Below are 15,803 nucleotides of genomic sequence, written 5' to 3'. Positions count from 1 at the left end.
GATATACCTCTGCCCAGTTTTCCCATTATCTATAACTTTTCATGCACAGGACAAGATTTAAATACCAATCCGAGAGAACGTGTATTCAAAGGAGCTTGACCTATGTTTCAACCACAACTAGATTTTGAGAATAGACATATAAAGAATTTTTTCCGCGTCAACTACTCCCTGATTAAAAATAACACAATTTCTTTGGTCATATACATCTTACCACAGTCGCCCAAATTTCTTTCCAGATCAGATTTTATTTGACATTCATATGCATTAAGTGAAAACTTTCAAAGTGATAAATCAAGTCTTTATGTTGTACAAATAAAATGCTTATCCATCTGAAGCATAGGAACCACACTCTGTGAGCAACGATGCATTCAAGAAACAGATGTTGGGCTGATGCACCACACCTTGGCATAGCGCACATGTGGAGTTAGTAATCATCACCCCTCTACTAATAAGGCTCAGTCTTGTTGGGGATTTATCAAGCAAAATCCTCCATGCAGTAACCATCACATAGAACATTGCCTTAATCTTTCAGAGTATCTTAAAACATCCAAGGACGTACTCAATCATGTGGTTGGACAGGCACCCATAAGCCGCTTTCACAGTAAAGACCCCTACTTCGTCACCCCCACACCTCTACGTCTTTCGTCTCCCTAATCAAGTTGACCCGTGAGATACATGTTGTTAATTCTTGTACTTGACTAGACTCCCATACCAACAATTCACGTGTCCATCTCAACCTCCATTGTCATACAATTCTTGCCATCCACCTACATCTCCCACCTTCTTCCCTTGATCCAAAGATATTGAAAACAGTCTCGAAAACAAAGTTTTAAGTTTGACATGACCTACCCAAGTGTCTTCCCAAAATCTGGCTTTGTCCCGTTCTCCTATTTTCCACCCTATAGCCTTTTGGAACAACCCAGTGCTAACTCCCTCACCATAGACTTTAGATAAATCTCTCCACCACCAGGATTTTTCTTTCAGATGTAGATGATTATGACCTGATTTCGTACTATATTTAGAGATCTATATTTCTTTCCACTTCCCTCTTTCTTCAGACAACAACCTCCATTTCCATTTGGTTAGAAGAGCCACATTGAACTTTCTAATGTCTTTAATTCTCAACCCTTCCTCCTTCTTAGGGTAGCACATTTTCTCTCAACTTACCCATGACATTGGTTTATTTGCTTTCTCCCATCCCCACATGAATCTCCTTTGGATGTTGATGATGCTTTTGCAAATCGATTCCGGTATTTTAAAGAAGGACATATAAAAAAGTAGGCAATGCAATAAAGACAGACTTTATGAGGCAAATCCTATTTGCCATTGACAGAAATCTTCCCTTCCATACACTAAGCCTTTTACTGATTTTGTTCAAAATTGATTCCCAAAATATTTTCGTTTTATGGTTTTCGCCTACTTCCAACCCCAGGTACTTGAAGAGTACTTTCATTTGAGTACAATTTAAGTATTTGGCATAACATGCAAGAGCGTTCCTTTCAAAATTTAAGCTTGTCAACTTAAATTTCTGAAAATTAATTTTCAACCCGGACGCTATAGCACCTTAGGATAACCTTAATTGTAACCACATTGTCATGATTACTGTCGCATAGGAAAAGAGTATCATCAACAAATTGTAGCACACACGTATCTATTTCTAGCTTCCCAACCTTCACACCTTGAAGAATTTTTGCTTTTAGAGGTTGTTTCACTAATCCAGCTAAACCTTCAGCTACTATAAGAAAGAGGAACATAGTCAACGGGTCACCTTGCCTTAAACCACGCATAGGTTTAAATTATTCGGTAGGACTACTGTTCACCAGGACTGAGACTGATGCAAATTCCAAACAACCTTTGATCCACTGAATCCATCTACTGGGGAACCCCATATTCAGCATCATATGAACTAAGAAATCTCATCTTATCGAGTCATACGCCTTCTCATAATCCACCTTCAAGCATAACCCACTCCTCCTACACCTTTTGAGCTTTTCTACAACCTCATTGGCCACTAGAACACTATCTAGCATCTCTTTCTCCTTTAGGAACACTGACTGATTCTCATCAATGACTGAGGGCAAGACATTCTTAATTCTACAAGATAAAACCTTTGTTATAATCTTATATAAGGCTCCCACTAATGAGATAGGTCTATATTGATCCAATTGTGCTGGGTCGTTCACTTTAGGTACTAGAGCTATAAATGAAGCATTGCACCCTTTAGGAATAGAACCCAATTCATGGAAAAGATGAATAGCTACTACAACATATTGCTTAAGAGTGCTTAAATTATTCTTGATGAAGTTAAAGTTAAACCCATTCGACTCAGGGCTTTTTGATCCTTTACACTACCAAACCCCTTCCTTTACTTCTTCCTCAACTTATGGTTGTCCTCCACGGATAGAGATTTAAACTCCACATTTCCAAGTCTAACCCCCAGGTCATGTGTGGCCATAAATTTAGCTTCGAACAAAGCCTTCGCTTCCCTACGAACAATATTTGGTTCCTCACACCATTGACCCCTCACTTCAACTCCTTTAACTTCATTCCTTAAGTCTTCTCCATCTAATCATAGAGTGGTAATATTTTGAACTAGAATCCTCATATTTAAGCCATTTAGCTCTTGCCTTTTGCCTGAATAAAGAGTCTAACTTTTTGTTGATTATCCTCAATTGACTAATAAGATCCATTCTCTTCAACCTGTCCCCTCCCGAGAGCTTGCTACAGTCATCTCAGATATCCAATTCCTCAATGCCCCTTAGAATATTCTTCTTTTTTTGTGTCCAAAAGCCCATACACATCACGGTTCCATGCCTTAAGGTTAGCCTTGAGGAGTTTAAATTTTCCTTTGATGGTCGTCAACCCATTCCCACTCGTTGCATAAGAATTCTATTTATCTTTAAACAAGTCTTTGAACCTACTCTCCCAATTCCACGCATCAATAGTTCTGAACGGCCTTGGCTCCCAATCCTTAATCATAGACTTCACCACTAGTGCACAATGATCCGAAATTACTCTAGGTTGGACATATTGTTTGCACATTGGCCACACGTGTAACCATTCTTCAGTAACAAGAACTGTCTGCTCTTCACTGACCCATTTGACTTAAACCACGTAAACTTCTTAGTAAGAATTGGTAAGTCCAACAAAAAGTTCCTCTCGATAAAGAGATTAAATCTCTTGGTTTCACTCGTATTGCTCCCCTTTCACAGACACCTTTCCTTTCATTTGCACTTCTAACGACATTAAAATCTCCACAAAAACACCACATCATATTTTGTTGGCCAACTTTGTTGGATGATAATTCCTCACATAATGCAACTTTTTCACTCAAGATACAGAGAGCATACACATTGAACACTACGCACTTCATTTTAGCTTTAAGATGGTGACCAAAAATAGCCACGAAGTCTTTCCCCGTCAGGTGACTATCACAATAGAAAGCGTCTTTGTACCACATAGTGAGCAGGTTGTGAGCACCATTTACACCATCATTAGGCACCCACCCAACATTACTATCCCCTATAGAGAGAAACACCTCAGAACATGTGACCGTTTTTTTTCTTGTAAGCACATCACCTCCACTCCCACACTTACAACAAGATGTCTAATGTATCTTGATTTTGTGACCCCTCCAAGACCTCTAATATTTAAGCTTGTGACAATCATAAAAAACCACTTTTGTTACCCTCCTCCTGCCTCTTCAATACATCAAAATCTCTTTCTTCCAAACGTTCTAACTCTTCAAGAATCTCTTCCTCCTCTCCGCCGCACATAACCCCCAATTTGTTTGCCAAGATCCCAAAGTCTAATTGAATCAGCTCCATTCTCAGGATTCCAGAATCTATTATTACAATTGTTAATATCTCCATCAGATAACGCGACAAAGTTTGAACTCTTACTGGATGATGAGTTGTTTCCTAAATGTAGCGAACCACAAACTTAGAATTGGACTTCCCTTCTGGCCTAGAACTGGACACCCCCAATTCCCAAAGGCCTCGCCTTCTCTGATGTCTAAGTGGCATATTTAATCCTCCCCCTATCAGCTCCACTGCCACCGGGTAAGATTGGTATAGGTAACAAGACAACGTTGTCCCCTCCATGTTCAATTACTCGGCCTCCATGGTTGACTAGGTTGGATTGTGGCCCCTTTTCACACGGTAATGAACTTCCATGAGTATAGAGCGACACTTGATTCTCTGCCAACTTAGTCGTCACCTCCACTTCATCTCCTTTCGCATCTGCCTCCAGATTGGTATGCTGAGTGACGAAGATGTCTTGACCATGGTTCTTTTTGTGTTCCCCATCATGTCCTCCTACCTTTGTCTCCGCTACATTAGATGACGCCTTCGCCTCCGCTCCGCTATCGTCAAACCTCCACCGCATCAACTAGGTTATCCATGGCTAGTTGGGCAGAGCGGCTATAGCATGTTGTATTTACTGTGACAAAAGCAGAGTTGACTAACAAAGTTGTCCCATGCATAACAACCTCCTTCTTACTCACCTTTACCTTATTTGTGAAAGTTTTTGTCTCTCTTCCCTACCACTCCTTTGTTTTCGCAACTGTTACCTCTTCTAGGAAATTCTTTGTCGTTTCTTTGTTTTGTCGCTCTCCTCCCTCCCTTGCCACCTCCGACCGCCAGTTCTCCCCTGCATCAAACCCACTCTCAGCACCGCATCTATTTTCGCGGCAAAAAGTATCCTCGACATAGGTTTCGGAGGATGAAACACTATCTGAGGACGCATCATGGTTACACTGACATTGACAATGGCCTCCATAGTCGCTTGGCTTGTCTTCTTCGATACATGTGCTGAGAATCTGACCATTAATCTGCATCCTCTTAGCCATTCTGGCGCTGCAATGTTTAGGGAGTCGAACTTGGATTCTTGCATATTCAAGCTTTTCCCACTACTCCGTGGATTCATCAACCTTTACCAATGATGCAACTTCTCCAAGCACTTTAGAGAAACAATCCTTATTCCATAGGGTCATAAGAATATCGTAACATCTGACGCAAACGATTTTATGGTCTGCTGCGTACGCTTCTGCCCAAGAGTCAACCACCTCAAACACAATTTTGAACCATTCTTTATTTTGAATGATTTTGAATATAGGTTGGAGTAAATACTCTCATATTTATTTATTTATTTTATGGATAAAAATATTATTTTAATTTATTAATAGTTTTTGTTTAGTTAATTAATTAGTTATAAATTTTTAGTTAAAGTCATAAAGTGTTAATTTTTTAATTAATCTTTAGTTCAAATTTTTATTTTTTCTGAAGACTATTCTCCAATTTTAACACATTTACCATTTTTTTTAACAACGTTGGTGACAACTTTATGTTTTCAAACAGTTATTGCTTTGAGTTTTCGAAATCGTTGTTTCCACTATTGAAATTATTTTGTAGAGCACTCTGGATAAAGAAAGACGAGAGAGCCAAACCTATTTTTATGCTAGACTATTGGTAAATATATAGTTTCTTTGTATTATCATTACGACACTTAATAGCAAGATCCCAAATTTAGCAATGAACCATTACATTATTTGTGGTTCAGCAGTCATTTATCGAGCTATATTTGTGCCCGTCATTCTTTGAAAACTAGGGTCATGGAACTGGGGAAGGAGGAATTACTAACAAACCACCATTGCCAAATAAAAGTAATAGAAAACAAAGAAATAAGGTGAGATGAGAGACAAATACGTTGCATTGTTATTGGTGTGCCATGTAGTCGTTGCATGTGTTAAAGCAGAGACCTTAGAAGAAAAACACACAGGGTGCTACAATTATTGCCATGAAGCTTGCATTTACCCCGCATCTTTCTGCAAGTGGTGGTGCCATGGCCGGTGCAGAAACCCAACGTTATGTGGTAATTTAATTTCTATGGACATCGTATCTCTCTCCCCATACCATATTATTCTAATAAGAAAAATACTATAATACCTGGTTTTTGGAAGTTAACAAATGCAGTTTCGGCTTCATTTTATGGTTTTATGACTACGCAATGTTCAAGAGGTTTAGTGTGTCTTTATCTTAAACATTTGGCATTATTGTCAAAAATATAATCATTTAAACATCATCATGATTCCTAAAACTCACACATGCATGTTCTAATTTTTTTATACACACTTAAGGGAAGGAAAAAGTTAGGATTGCCATATTTCACTCTTGCAAATATTATGTAACTCTTTTTTTGTCTTGGCATGGATTTTTTTATCCATTAGGTGAGAATTAATTCCACTGTAATCTTTAATAATTTGTCAAGTTTTCTTACATGGCATCCTGTAACATATTTAATATGTCAACCATGTTTGACTATTTATTTTCATGAAATGATTTTCATTTTCACGCTATTTCTTTTTTATTATTTGTTTTTGTATTTCTTTTCCCTTTTTGAGCATAATGCAAGCCAACCAATAAAAATCTTAACCATCATATTTTCCACTCACTCTTTTGTGTTTTTAAATTGCCATCCTTTAAAAACTTTGGCACGATAAGCTTCAAAACAAAATGACAGATAATATATTGTTATTTTCTTTAGTTTAATATTTTTCACTAATTATGCTCATTGTGCCTGTGTGTTTTCTTCATAAAAAGAAAATTATTAATTGAATTGAAATATCTTTGTACTTCGCAGACAGCTTAGTAGAAGATAATGAAGTAAAACATTATCCTGTACCAACAGAAGAAGACTACAACAACTATCTATTGAACCCACCTCCATCATCTGCTAAGAATGAAATGAATACTCAATTGGAAGCAGAGGACGAGCCAAACCATGATTTATAAAATGCAGTTCACAGAATGTGTTTGCAAGAGTTAGATTTTAGTATGTAGCTAAAGGTTTTACTGACTATTTTTTCATCATATATTTATCAGCTAAGTTAACATATCTAGTTTTAACAAGAAATTTTATGTTAATAAATACATTCTTAGTTAGTAGTTAATTTTTAAACATTTAACCAACTAACAACTTAATTGTTAATTTAAAAAATACTTTAAAAAATGAACTAAAGCATAAACTATGATTGATAAGATTTTTCTAACTAGTTTCCAGTTTTTTTACTAGCTAAAAATTTATTCAATGTGATTAAGAGCATTTTACAAACAAATGCTTTTTAGTAACTTTGAAAAACCAGTTTAAATAGTATTTTATTACAAGAAAATTATTAAATAAAAATTAATTTTAAAGATAAAAAATAATATTATTAGATATTGTTAATATTATTAAGTATGGTTAATATTATTATTATTTATTATTTTTTAATTAAATTTGAAATAAATTACATACGATTTTTTTTTTACTTAAATTTTTAATAAATTATACATAAATATAATTTGTATGTAACATTTTAGTTATATTTTAATTAAATTTGAAATAAATTATGTATGAATTTTATCCGTATGTAACAAATTTCTTTAATTTACATTACGTGCGAATTATATTAACATGCAACATTTTTTATTATTTTTTAATTAAATTTAAAATAAGTTATATATAAATTTAATTCGTATGTAATAGTTTTTTTTAATTAAATTTGTAATACGTTATATACGAATAATATTCGTATGTAATATTTTTTATTATTTTTTAATTAAATTTAAAATAAATTATATATGTATTATATCTGTATGTAATTATTTTTTTAATTAAATTTTTAAATATCTTATATATGAATTATATTCATATATAATAATTTTTATTTTTAAATTAAATTTTAAATATCTTATATATAAATTAAAATTCATATATAAATATTTATATATAATGTTTATTTTACATATCAATTTTTATTAATATGTTATAATTGGTATGTAATTTTAGATTTTCTTTATAATGTATGTATTTGAATTTTGATATTATGGGTGATTGTTGGTGTAGATGGGAGTTATCAGATTATAGATTCCAATGTAAAGTCAGGTTGGTTTACCAACAAAAAAAAACTGTAACTACATTCTTAATCCTACCAACATCAGTTAGTTAATTTTATGTCTCAATAGTCTCTACCTACCACAATCACAATCACCACCAACAAGAACAACAACTATTTCAAGATTATAAAAATTTATGTTATTTTACTGAGGTTTTAGATTAATTCCTAAAAATATATTAATTCCGTTAAATAATCTTCATTAAAACCCTTTTTTTTCTTTTTAATGTGTAAAGTCATCATAATAATATTCTTCCTTTTTAAAATGCTAATTTCCACGTTCTAGAATTTTATATTTCCTAGTTTATTTCTCAAATATTCATTAAATTTATTTATTATTCTTTTAAATAAGGACTGTTACTTATTTATTATATTTTTTTTTTATGTTATACTATTTATTTTGATTATTATATTATGTTATAGTATTTCTTTTATTAATTTAATATTATACTTCAAAAAATTGATAACGATAATTTTATTTTATTTTTTAATATTAATTTATGTTTGACTATTTATTTTGTCATCAATACACTAATTAATACTACAAAAAATATAAATATATTTTAACATTACTTTTACTCAATTTAAAAATTTATCAAATCTTATAAAATTTAATATAAGATTAATTTTTAATTATCTCATATGAAAAATATAATAATTGAAATTAAAAAAAATACAATGTTCTGCACAAATAAAAATTTTAAGAGTTAAAAAATAATTTAAAAAATTATAAACTTGTCAAACGTATTTTTAGATAAAATTTATATATAATATATCTTATAAATATGTGTATATTTATATTTCACATTTTCAAATAGATAGTACTTATACCTATTTCATAAGTTACTTTAGCCACTATCAACTAGTTTTGTTAAATATACTGTAAAGATTGTGATCCTATTCGATATTTTTTTTTAAAGAACTTAAAACAAAATAAGAAGATAAAGTTAATCGTTTAGTTAACACAAGAATCAAATTATAATTTTTTTAAACAGCAACTTTTTTATTTAATTTTAAAAGATCAAGGCACATAAATTAATTTTAATTACCTTATAAAGCAAAATCATATTTTTTTATTTATTTTCTTTTTCTATATATGTATTTATACAAAAATATTCAAATATTATAATACACGTTTTTTTTAAAGTTTAATAAGAATGATTTAAAAAGAATAAAAATCATCAAAACTAAATTTTTAAAGACCAAAATAATTAGTTGTAATAGTAATTAAATTAGAGATCTTAATTTCTAAATTAGTTTCTATTGTTAAATGATTTCTAGTTTTGTATCTAGCAGTTTTAACAACCAATAATTTAGATTCTAAATTTGGTAGAAAAATCTTAGTTTTGAGTGAGATACTAATTTAGAAACCATTTAACAATAATAGAAATTAATTTAAAAATAAAAAATCTCTAAAACGGTCTTTAATTTAGTTAATATAACAACTAATTATTTTTTGTATTTAAAATTGGTTTCTATTTCATGATTTTCTTTAGTGTTATATATATTAGAATTTCACCTATCAGATTTTACTTATAAAATTTTGTCATTTTTCTAAAAGAAATCTCAAAATTTTCTCTAACTTATTATTATTATTATTATTATTATTTATATTATTAATATTTTTAATAATATTCATAATATTATTATTAATAAATAATAATAATAAATGTTAACATTTTTTATTAATATTCATATTTTTATTAACATTATTATTAATAAATTAACAAAAATATTATTAATGAAAATAATAATATTATTAATATCACTAATAATATCCATGAATATAAATTCATGGTAAATTTATCTATAGATTCACTGAATTTACTTACCAATAAATTTGATTTTTCTGTAATGAAAAAATAAAAATAATTAAATATGTATTTTAGAAATTAATTTATTTGATGAAATTAAGGGTTACATTTTTCGGAGATGCAATATACCATTTCAAATAAATCGTCACAAACAAAGTAGATGTACTTAAGATTGTGATAAGGGAAAAAATATCTTATAGATTTCAATAAACTTGATACATATCAAACAAATCAAATTATTAAGAGAGAAAAAATGTTCTTCAAATAAAAGAAAACTAAAGATCACATAGAATAAAGAGGATAAATAATTTTTTTGTTAGTACTAAACTAAAAGTTTACATGATTGAATACTCAAATTTTTTTGAGATTAAAAATTTATTCTCATATGAAAACGATAAAGTAAATGAATTAATAAAGTTGAGTAGATAATAATAATGTGACCTACAAATTATTTGATTCAACAATAAAATTGAGATTTAAAAATTTCGTGAAATACAATAAATTATTTAAACAAAATCACAAAAGAAACTAAATGCAATTAATATGAACAAAAGTACTTTGAAAATTTGAATGAATTTTATAAATATTTAACAAGTATTGAAAGAAAGAAAGGTTTTTAAAAAGAAAAACAACTAATCAAAATATTTTTTTTAAAACACCATAATTTTTTTAAAATTACTTAATAAAAAATTACTTAATAAACTTTAAGTAACTACTAAAAAATTATTAAATAAAAACTAATTTTAAAAAAATAATAATTAAATAAGGTACTATTTTAAAAACTATAAAAACCAAAATTATTAAATATAAAATTAAAATTATTGAATAAAAATTAATTTTAGAAAACAAATAAAAATTATTATAATAATTAAATTAGATACTATTTTTTAATGTTTACAAAAATCAATGTCTACAAAAATAATTTTTTGTAGTTTTAATTATTAATAAAATTTATAAATTAATTTTTAAAAATTTAATTGATATTTAAAATAATTTTTATAATTAATAAATTTTTTAAATTATTAATAATTTTTATTATTAGTAATTTTTTAAATTGGTATTGTTGTATTTAATGAAGAAAACAATGAGGACAACCCTTATATAAGAGGGAAGCAAATTACATTGAAATGCACATGTTGTATGATTGAAATGCTATGTTGTATGATGTTATACATTTATTGATTATTTTTTACACTTTTCTTTCATATTTATAGCCAAACCCTGAACTATATATAATATTTCTTTTACACTTTTCTTTATATTTCTTCCTTCCACAAGTTATATAATTTTTTTTACTTGAAAACCCTATGTTTTCCTATGTATTATGTAATCGATACTTATCACTTGCAATTTCTCTCGACAGATGAAATCCCCAAAATGTAAATTTGTCATCCATTGAATTCACAGCTCTCGCTGCTTCAGGAATCCGGTGAGCAGCTTCTTGAGACAATCATATGCTAAATTTATTTATTCTTAATACAAAGGTGGTGCTCAAGTTATTATAGTTACATAGCCGGATACTTTCGTCCAACGGTGTATGAACTCTTGCGGCATAGAATATTTAGTAGAGAGCGCCCAAAATTGAAGACAAAGGAACCTTTCTTCCGTTTCTCCCAGTATTCTCCTTTTGTTGTTGTTGAGGCTGCGCATCCACAAAGTATGATTCTCTCTGCTTCTTTATTAGCTTCTCAACATTCACCTCCAACACTTGTCTAGGTATCTCGCTTATCACATTCTCTTTCTCACCTTCAAATTTTCAATTTAGCATTATTGTAAATAAACAACCTCATCACCACTACCAATTACAATTCTAAATAAAAGGTTTCGTATGCCATAAAACAAACAAGAGCAGTATATTCAATTTGATGGTGGTGATATATAGTACATATACCTGCAAGGAAGTTCCTCTGGTTGTTCTCAGCATTGATACCGAAAGCAATGAAATTCAGATTGGAGGTTGCGTTGATGGCAACTGGATAAGCTGCTGGGATTATAAATACATCATCTTCAGATAACTCAGCTCTATACTTCTGCACTTCCCTACGTTCCTCTTGTTGTTGTTCTCTTAGGCCAAGAAGTTCAATGTTTGCTTCTCCTTCACTAACCACCAGTATGACTATAGCCTTTGAATTGTAGTGTGGCAGAAGAAGACCTCCCTAAATTTATTAACCAAGAAAACACACAAAATAAATCATTCTCACCAGAACTCAACTAGTCCAATTCTGTTAGTCAATAAGGTTTTTGCGCTTATACCTTGTTGATATCCACATAATTGAGGAGGATATTTAACTTCCGAAGATGGGGATTTTTGTCTGGGGTGATCTCATAAAACGCGCCAAACTTGTTGGAATAGATTGGGCTGGAACTTCTCAAGTCAAAAGGTTTATATTCGAAGGAATTGATTTTCCTTGAACTAGATTCGGCACTTCTACTCAGTTTCCGAATCTTTTCATTTGACAGTTCCACAATCACTCCCTCTTGCGGCCTCTCCTCTCCAAACAGGACCTTGTTTATCTCCTCGAATTTACTCTATAAAATTCAGCAAATATATGGTAATATTTATATAGTATGACATTTAGACAAAACCAGAAAATGGGAATTCAATTAGATGATGTCTTGATTACGTCATCGAAGGAGGCCTCTAAAATACCGCTGAACCCTTGCAAGTAGAACTGTTGGTCTTGGGTTCTAGATAGGAAGAAATTCTAGAGAGAAAGAGCAAATATTGATATTCTCATTTGGAAACAGATTAAAAGAAGAATTGATTGATTAGTTTATAAAGAAAAGACAATACCTCATCAAATTTGCCAGGTTTGTTAACGGGTATGGCGAGTTTAATTACTCTGAGATTTTTGTTTCTCTCAGGGTTAACCAAGTAGAAAGTGGTTCCTGCAGGAATTATTTGGGCATAACCAGGGTCAAGGTAGTAGCAGTCCCTGTCCTCCGGTTCCACGAAGTTAATTAAGGCTCTCCCTGTAATTAGAAAATTGATTATACAAGAAGCAAGTGATGAAGTTTAATGAGTAGTATTAAGTAATTACTCACCACTAAGGACAACGAGGAGGAAATCAGCATCAGCACGGTGAGGGAGAAGAAGGGTGTGCGGTCTGGACTTGAACTCCACAACACGGTAGTCTTGAAGGTTCTGAAGTTTTGTGGAGCTGCGTTGGTCAAACCTCTGAAGGACACGGATGTGACCGTGTTTGTTCTTGAAAAGAGTGCGGAATCTATTCGAGCTGAAGTGAAAAGGGTTGTTCTGTGTTTGTGAGTCTGAGTTTGGGAAACCTGGATCTTCTTCTATCTCTTCCCATTTCTCCTTCTTCTCACGTCTCCAGTGTTTCTCTCCCTTCTTCTTCTTCCTCTCCCTCTCTCTTATTTCCTCCTCCTCCCTCTCCCTCTGCCTCACCCTCTCCCTCTCTTCCGGATCTCCACGACGATGCCGTCCTGTCCACTGTTCTTCTTCACGTTCATGCTCTGTCGGGTGTGGAGGTGGAAATGGACGAGGTTTTTCACGCTCTTCTTTTTCCACTTCCTTCTTCTTCTTCTCACCCTCCTGGTGTCCTCTCTCTCGACGCACCCTCTCTTCGTGTGATAGATGTGGCTCAGGAATCTCTCTTTCTTCTTCTTCTTTCCCCCCAGGCTCAGAAACGTGCTTGCAACGAAGCTGGCATGTTTGCCCCCTGGACAGATCTTTCTCGCTCTCGCATATCTTCACACATTTACGCCGACTCGGCTTCTCCGTTAAAGATTCAGAAACTGATGCTAGGAAAACAATTCCTAACAACATTAACAAAGGAAACCGTGATCCCATTCAGTGGTATATGTAGCAATCGTTAAAAAATTTCACTGGCTTTGGGTGATGATAAGACGGAGTTATGTTACGGGTATTTATAGTTATACAACAGAAGACCTTCGTAATTAACTTGCATGCACATTTTGCTACGGGATCGATTGCTGGTTGACGTGTGTCCAATTGAAGCAGAAGAAAATACACGTTTTGGGGTTGGTTCGCATTGGCTTGATCTTATAAACAATGATGGTATATTCGTATTAAGAATAGGAAATTTTTTCAGTAAAAACATATACTTAACACTATACTATAATAATATAATAATATTTTAAATTAAGAAATAAATTAAATATGATTAATATTTTTTAAGATAATGATACTAATCCATAATTTTTATAATTACAACTCCTAATACTATTATTTTAATTCATATCATATAATTATAAATATATTTTTCTTATATATATATTTATATCTAAGAATTATATATAATTCTCAAATTATTTTCTATTTTTTTTATATTTTTATGGATTGTGGTGTTAAAACCATCACCGTCTTAAAGAATAAAGAATATAAGAGTGGTAAGCACTAGTCTTTTGACAAGGTGTTGGACACCTTGGTAAGTACGTGTTGTTGTGCATGGCATTTGAGTGCAGTCCTTTTGGATCTACATGGATTCGGTGATCTTGAACGGCTGGTGGATAAAGAAAAGGAAGTGACGGTGACAACGGAGGAGAGATCCGGTATACACAAGTGATAAGAACAGACTACTGTCATCAAAACTTGGTAAATTGCAAACGAATGCCATTGAAACGTGGAGTGGGGACACATAATTCTTACATACATTTACATTCATTTAACATTTTAAAAAAATTATTATATTTATTATAATATGATATTTTGTTATATAAAAAATTTATGGAATATATGTAATTCTTAAGAATAATGTTAAGAGTAAATTTTTCAAAGTTTATTTGACAAAAGAAAATGGTAAAACATGTACTATTAAGTTGATTTTTCATAAAATAGAGACAAATGCAACCGCACCCTTCTTCAATCACATACTTGCAGTAACAATTCAGAAACCGTGATTCAGACTCGGCTTCTCCGTTAAAGCTGTACAAAAATAAGAAAAGAGTGCTCCTTATTTTCTTATTTAATGCGGCTCAGCGCTTAAACGCATTCGTAAAAACTGCGGTGACATTTTTTAAATTAATTTGATTTACAAATGCGGCTATTTGAATAACCACATTTGTAAATCAAGCTTTTTGATTTACAAATGCGACTAAAAGTAATAGCCGCATTTGTAAATCGAAGCGCTTGATTTACAAATGCGGTTATTAAAATAGCCGCATTTGTAAATCAAAAAGCTTGATTTACAAATGCGGTTTTTACGTTTAGTCGCATTTGTAAATTGTTTTTACCCTAAAAATTTTACGCGCTTAATAGTTTCGTTCATTCTCCGTTTGCGCTCATCTCTTCTTCGTTTTCTCTCGTTTGTGAAGTTTGCATTTTCGAAGGTACGTAATTGGTTTCCATTGCCCCTCACAACTGCATTGAACTCCATTAATGGCTTTTGCTTTCCATTGTGCTTTCGTTTTTAATGGGTTTCGCTCTGCATTTTGAAGGTGTATATTGTTCCATTGGCTCGCTGCTTCCACCGCCGCACTCGCCGCCGCTGCCGTGTTTCCTCTTTCTCCCCTTCCACTCTTCACCAACAACGTACCACAAGGTTGGTTTTTACATTTTTTTTTTGCATTTTTTGGATTTTGTTTTATGTATTATAATTTATTGTGTATTTTAAATTTTATATTATTTAGTATTTATTATATTTCGAATTTGTATGTTTTTATGTATTATAATTTGTATTTTTCAAAATTTATATTATTATAATTTATAATTTGAATTTGTATGTTTTTTTTATGTATTATGTAATTTATATTAAAATTTATATTATTTAGTAGTTAGTTGTTACTTATATTTAGCAATAATACGTTCTGGTATTGAGTCCGAGGGTGTTCAACCCTCGGCAAACACGTGAAATAGAACACTGATATAAAAATTCTAATTATTCCAGAATATATAATATGGATAGAAATTGGATGAATTCTGTTCGTATAAGTGAGGAGTACGAGAGAGGAGAAGAAGAATTTATACAATTTGCACAACGTAACGCGATTAATAGTGGTCATGATGGAGCAAAGATCAGGTGTCCGTGCGTTAATTGTTTGAATGGAATGATACTGGATGTTAATATAATGAGGGA

The 15,803-nt window shown here is 31.6% G+C and overlaps 2 protein-coding genes across 2 annotated transcripts; both read right to left on the bottom strand.

The window, feature by feature from the left end:
* Nucleotides 1-1,916: 1,916 nt before the first annotated feature.
* Nucleotides 1,917-3,827, bottom strand: LOC137828005 (uncharacterized). Its single transcript, XM_068634396.1, has 4 exons — nucleotides 3,689-3,827; nucleotides 3,217-3,522; nucleotides 2,922-3,104; nucleotides 1,917-2,218 (listed from the first exon to the last, which is right to left on the bottom strand). The coding sequence occupies exons 1-4, from the start codon at nucleotides 3,825-3,827 to the stop codon at nucleotides 1,917-1,919; spliced, it is 930 nt and encodes a 309-aa protein (XP_068490497.1).
* Nucleotides 3,828-11,118: 7,291 nt separating this feature from the next.
* On the bottom strand, nucleotides 11,119-13,741 carry LOC137827794 (beta-conglycinin beta subunit 1-like). Its single transcript, XM_068634115.1, is given in 7 exon segments — nucleotides 11,119-11,375; nucleotides 11,378-11,493; nucleotides 11,639-11,903; nucleotides 12,001-12,276; nucleotides 12,372-12,452; nucleotides 12,542-12,720; nucleotides 12,793-13,741. Coding segments are annotated over 7 exon segments (1,806 nt in total). The 5' UTR covers nucleotides 13,559-13,741; the 3' UTR covers nucleotides 11,119-11,252.
* Nucleotides 13,742-15,803: the final 2,062 nt, after the last annotated feature.

This window comes from Phaseolus vulgaris, chromosome 7 (assembly GCF_000499845.2).
Source record: "Phaseolus vulgaris cultivar G19833 chromosome 7, P. vulgaris v2.0, whole genome shotgun sequence".
In the NCBI taxonomy this organism is placed as follows: domain Eukaryota; kingdom Viridiplantae; phylum Streptophyta; class Magnoliopsida; order Fabales; family Fabaceae; genus Phaseolus; species Phaseolus vulgaris.
Note: the sequence above shows the minus strand (reverse complement) of the source record. Positions and strands in the feature narration are given on the sequence as shown.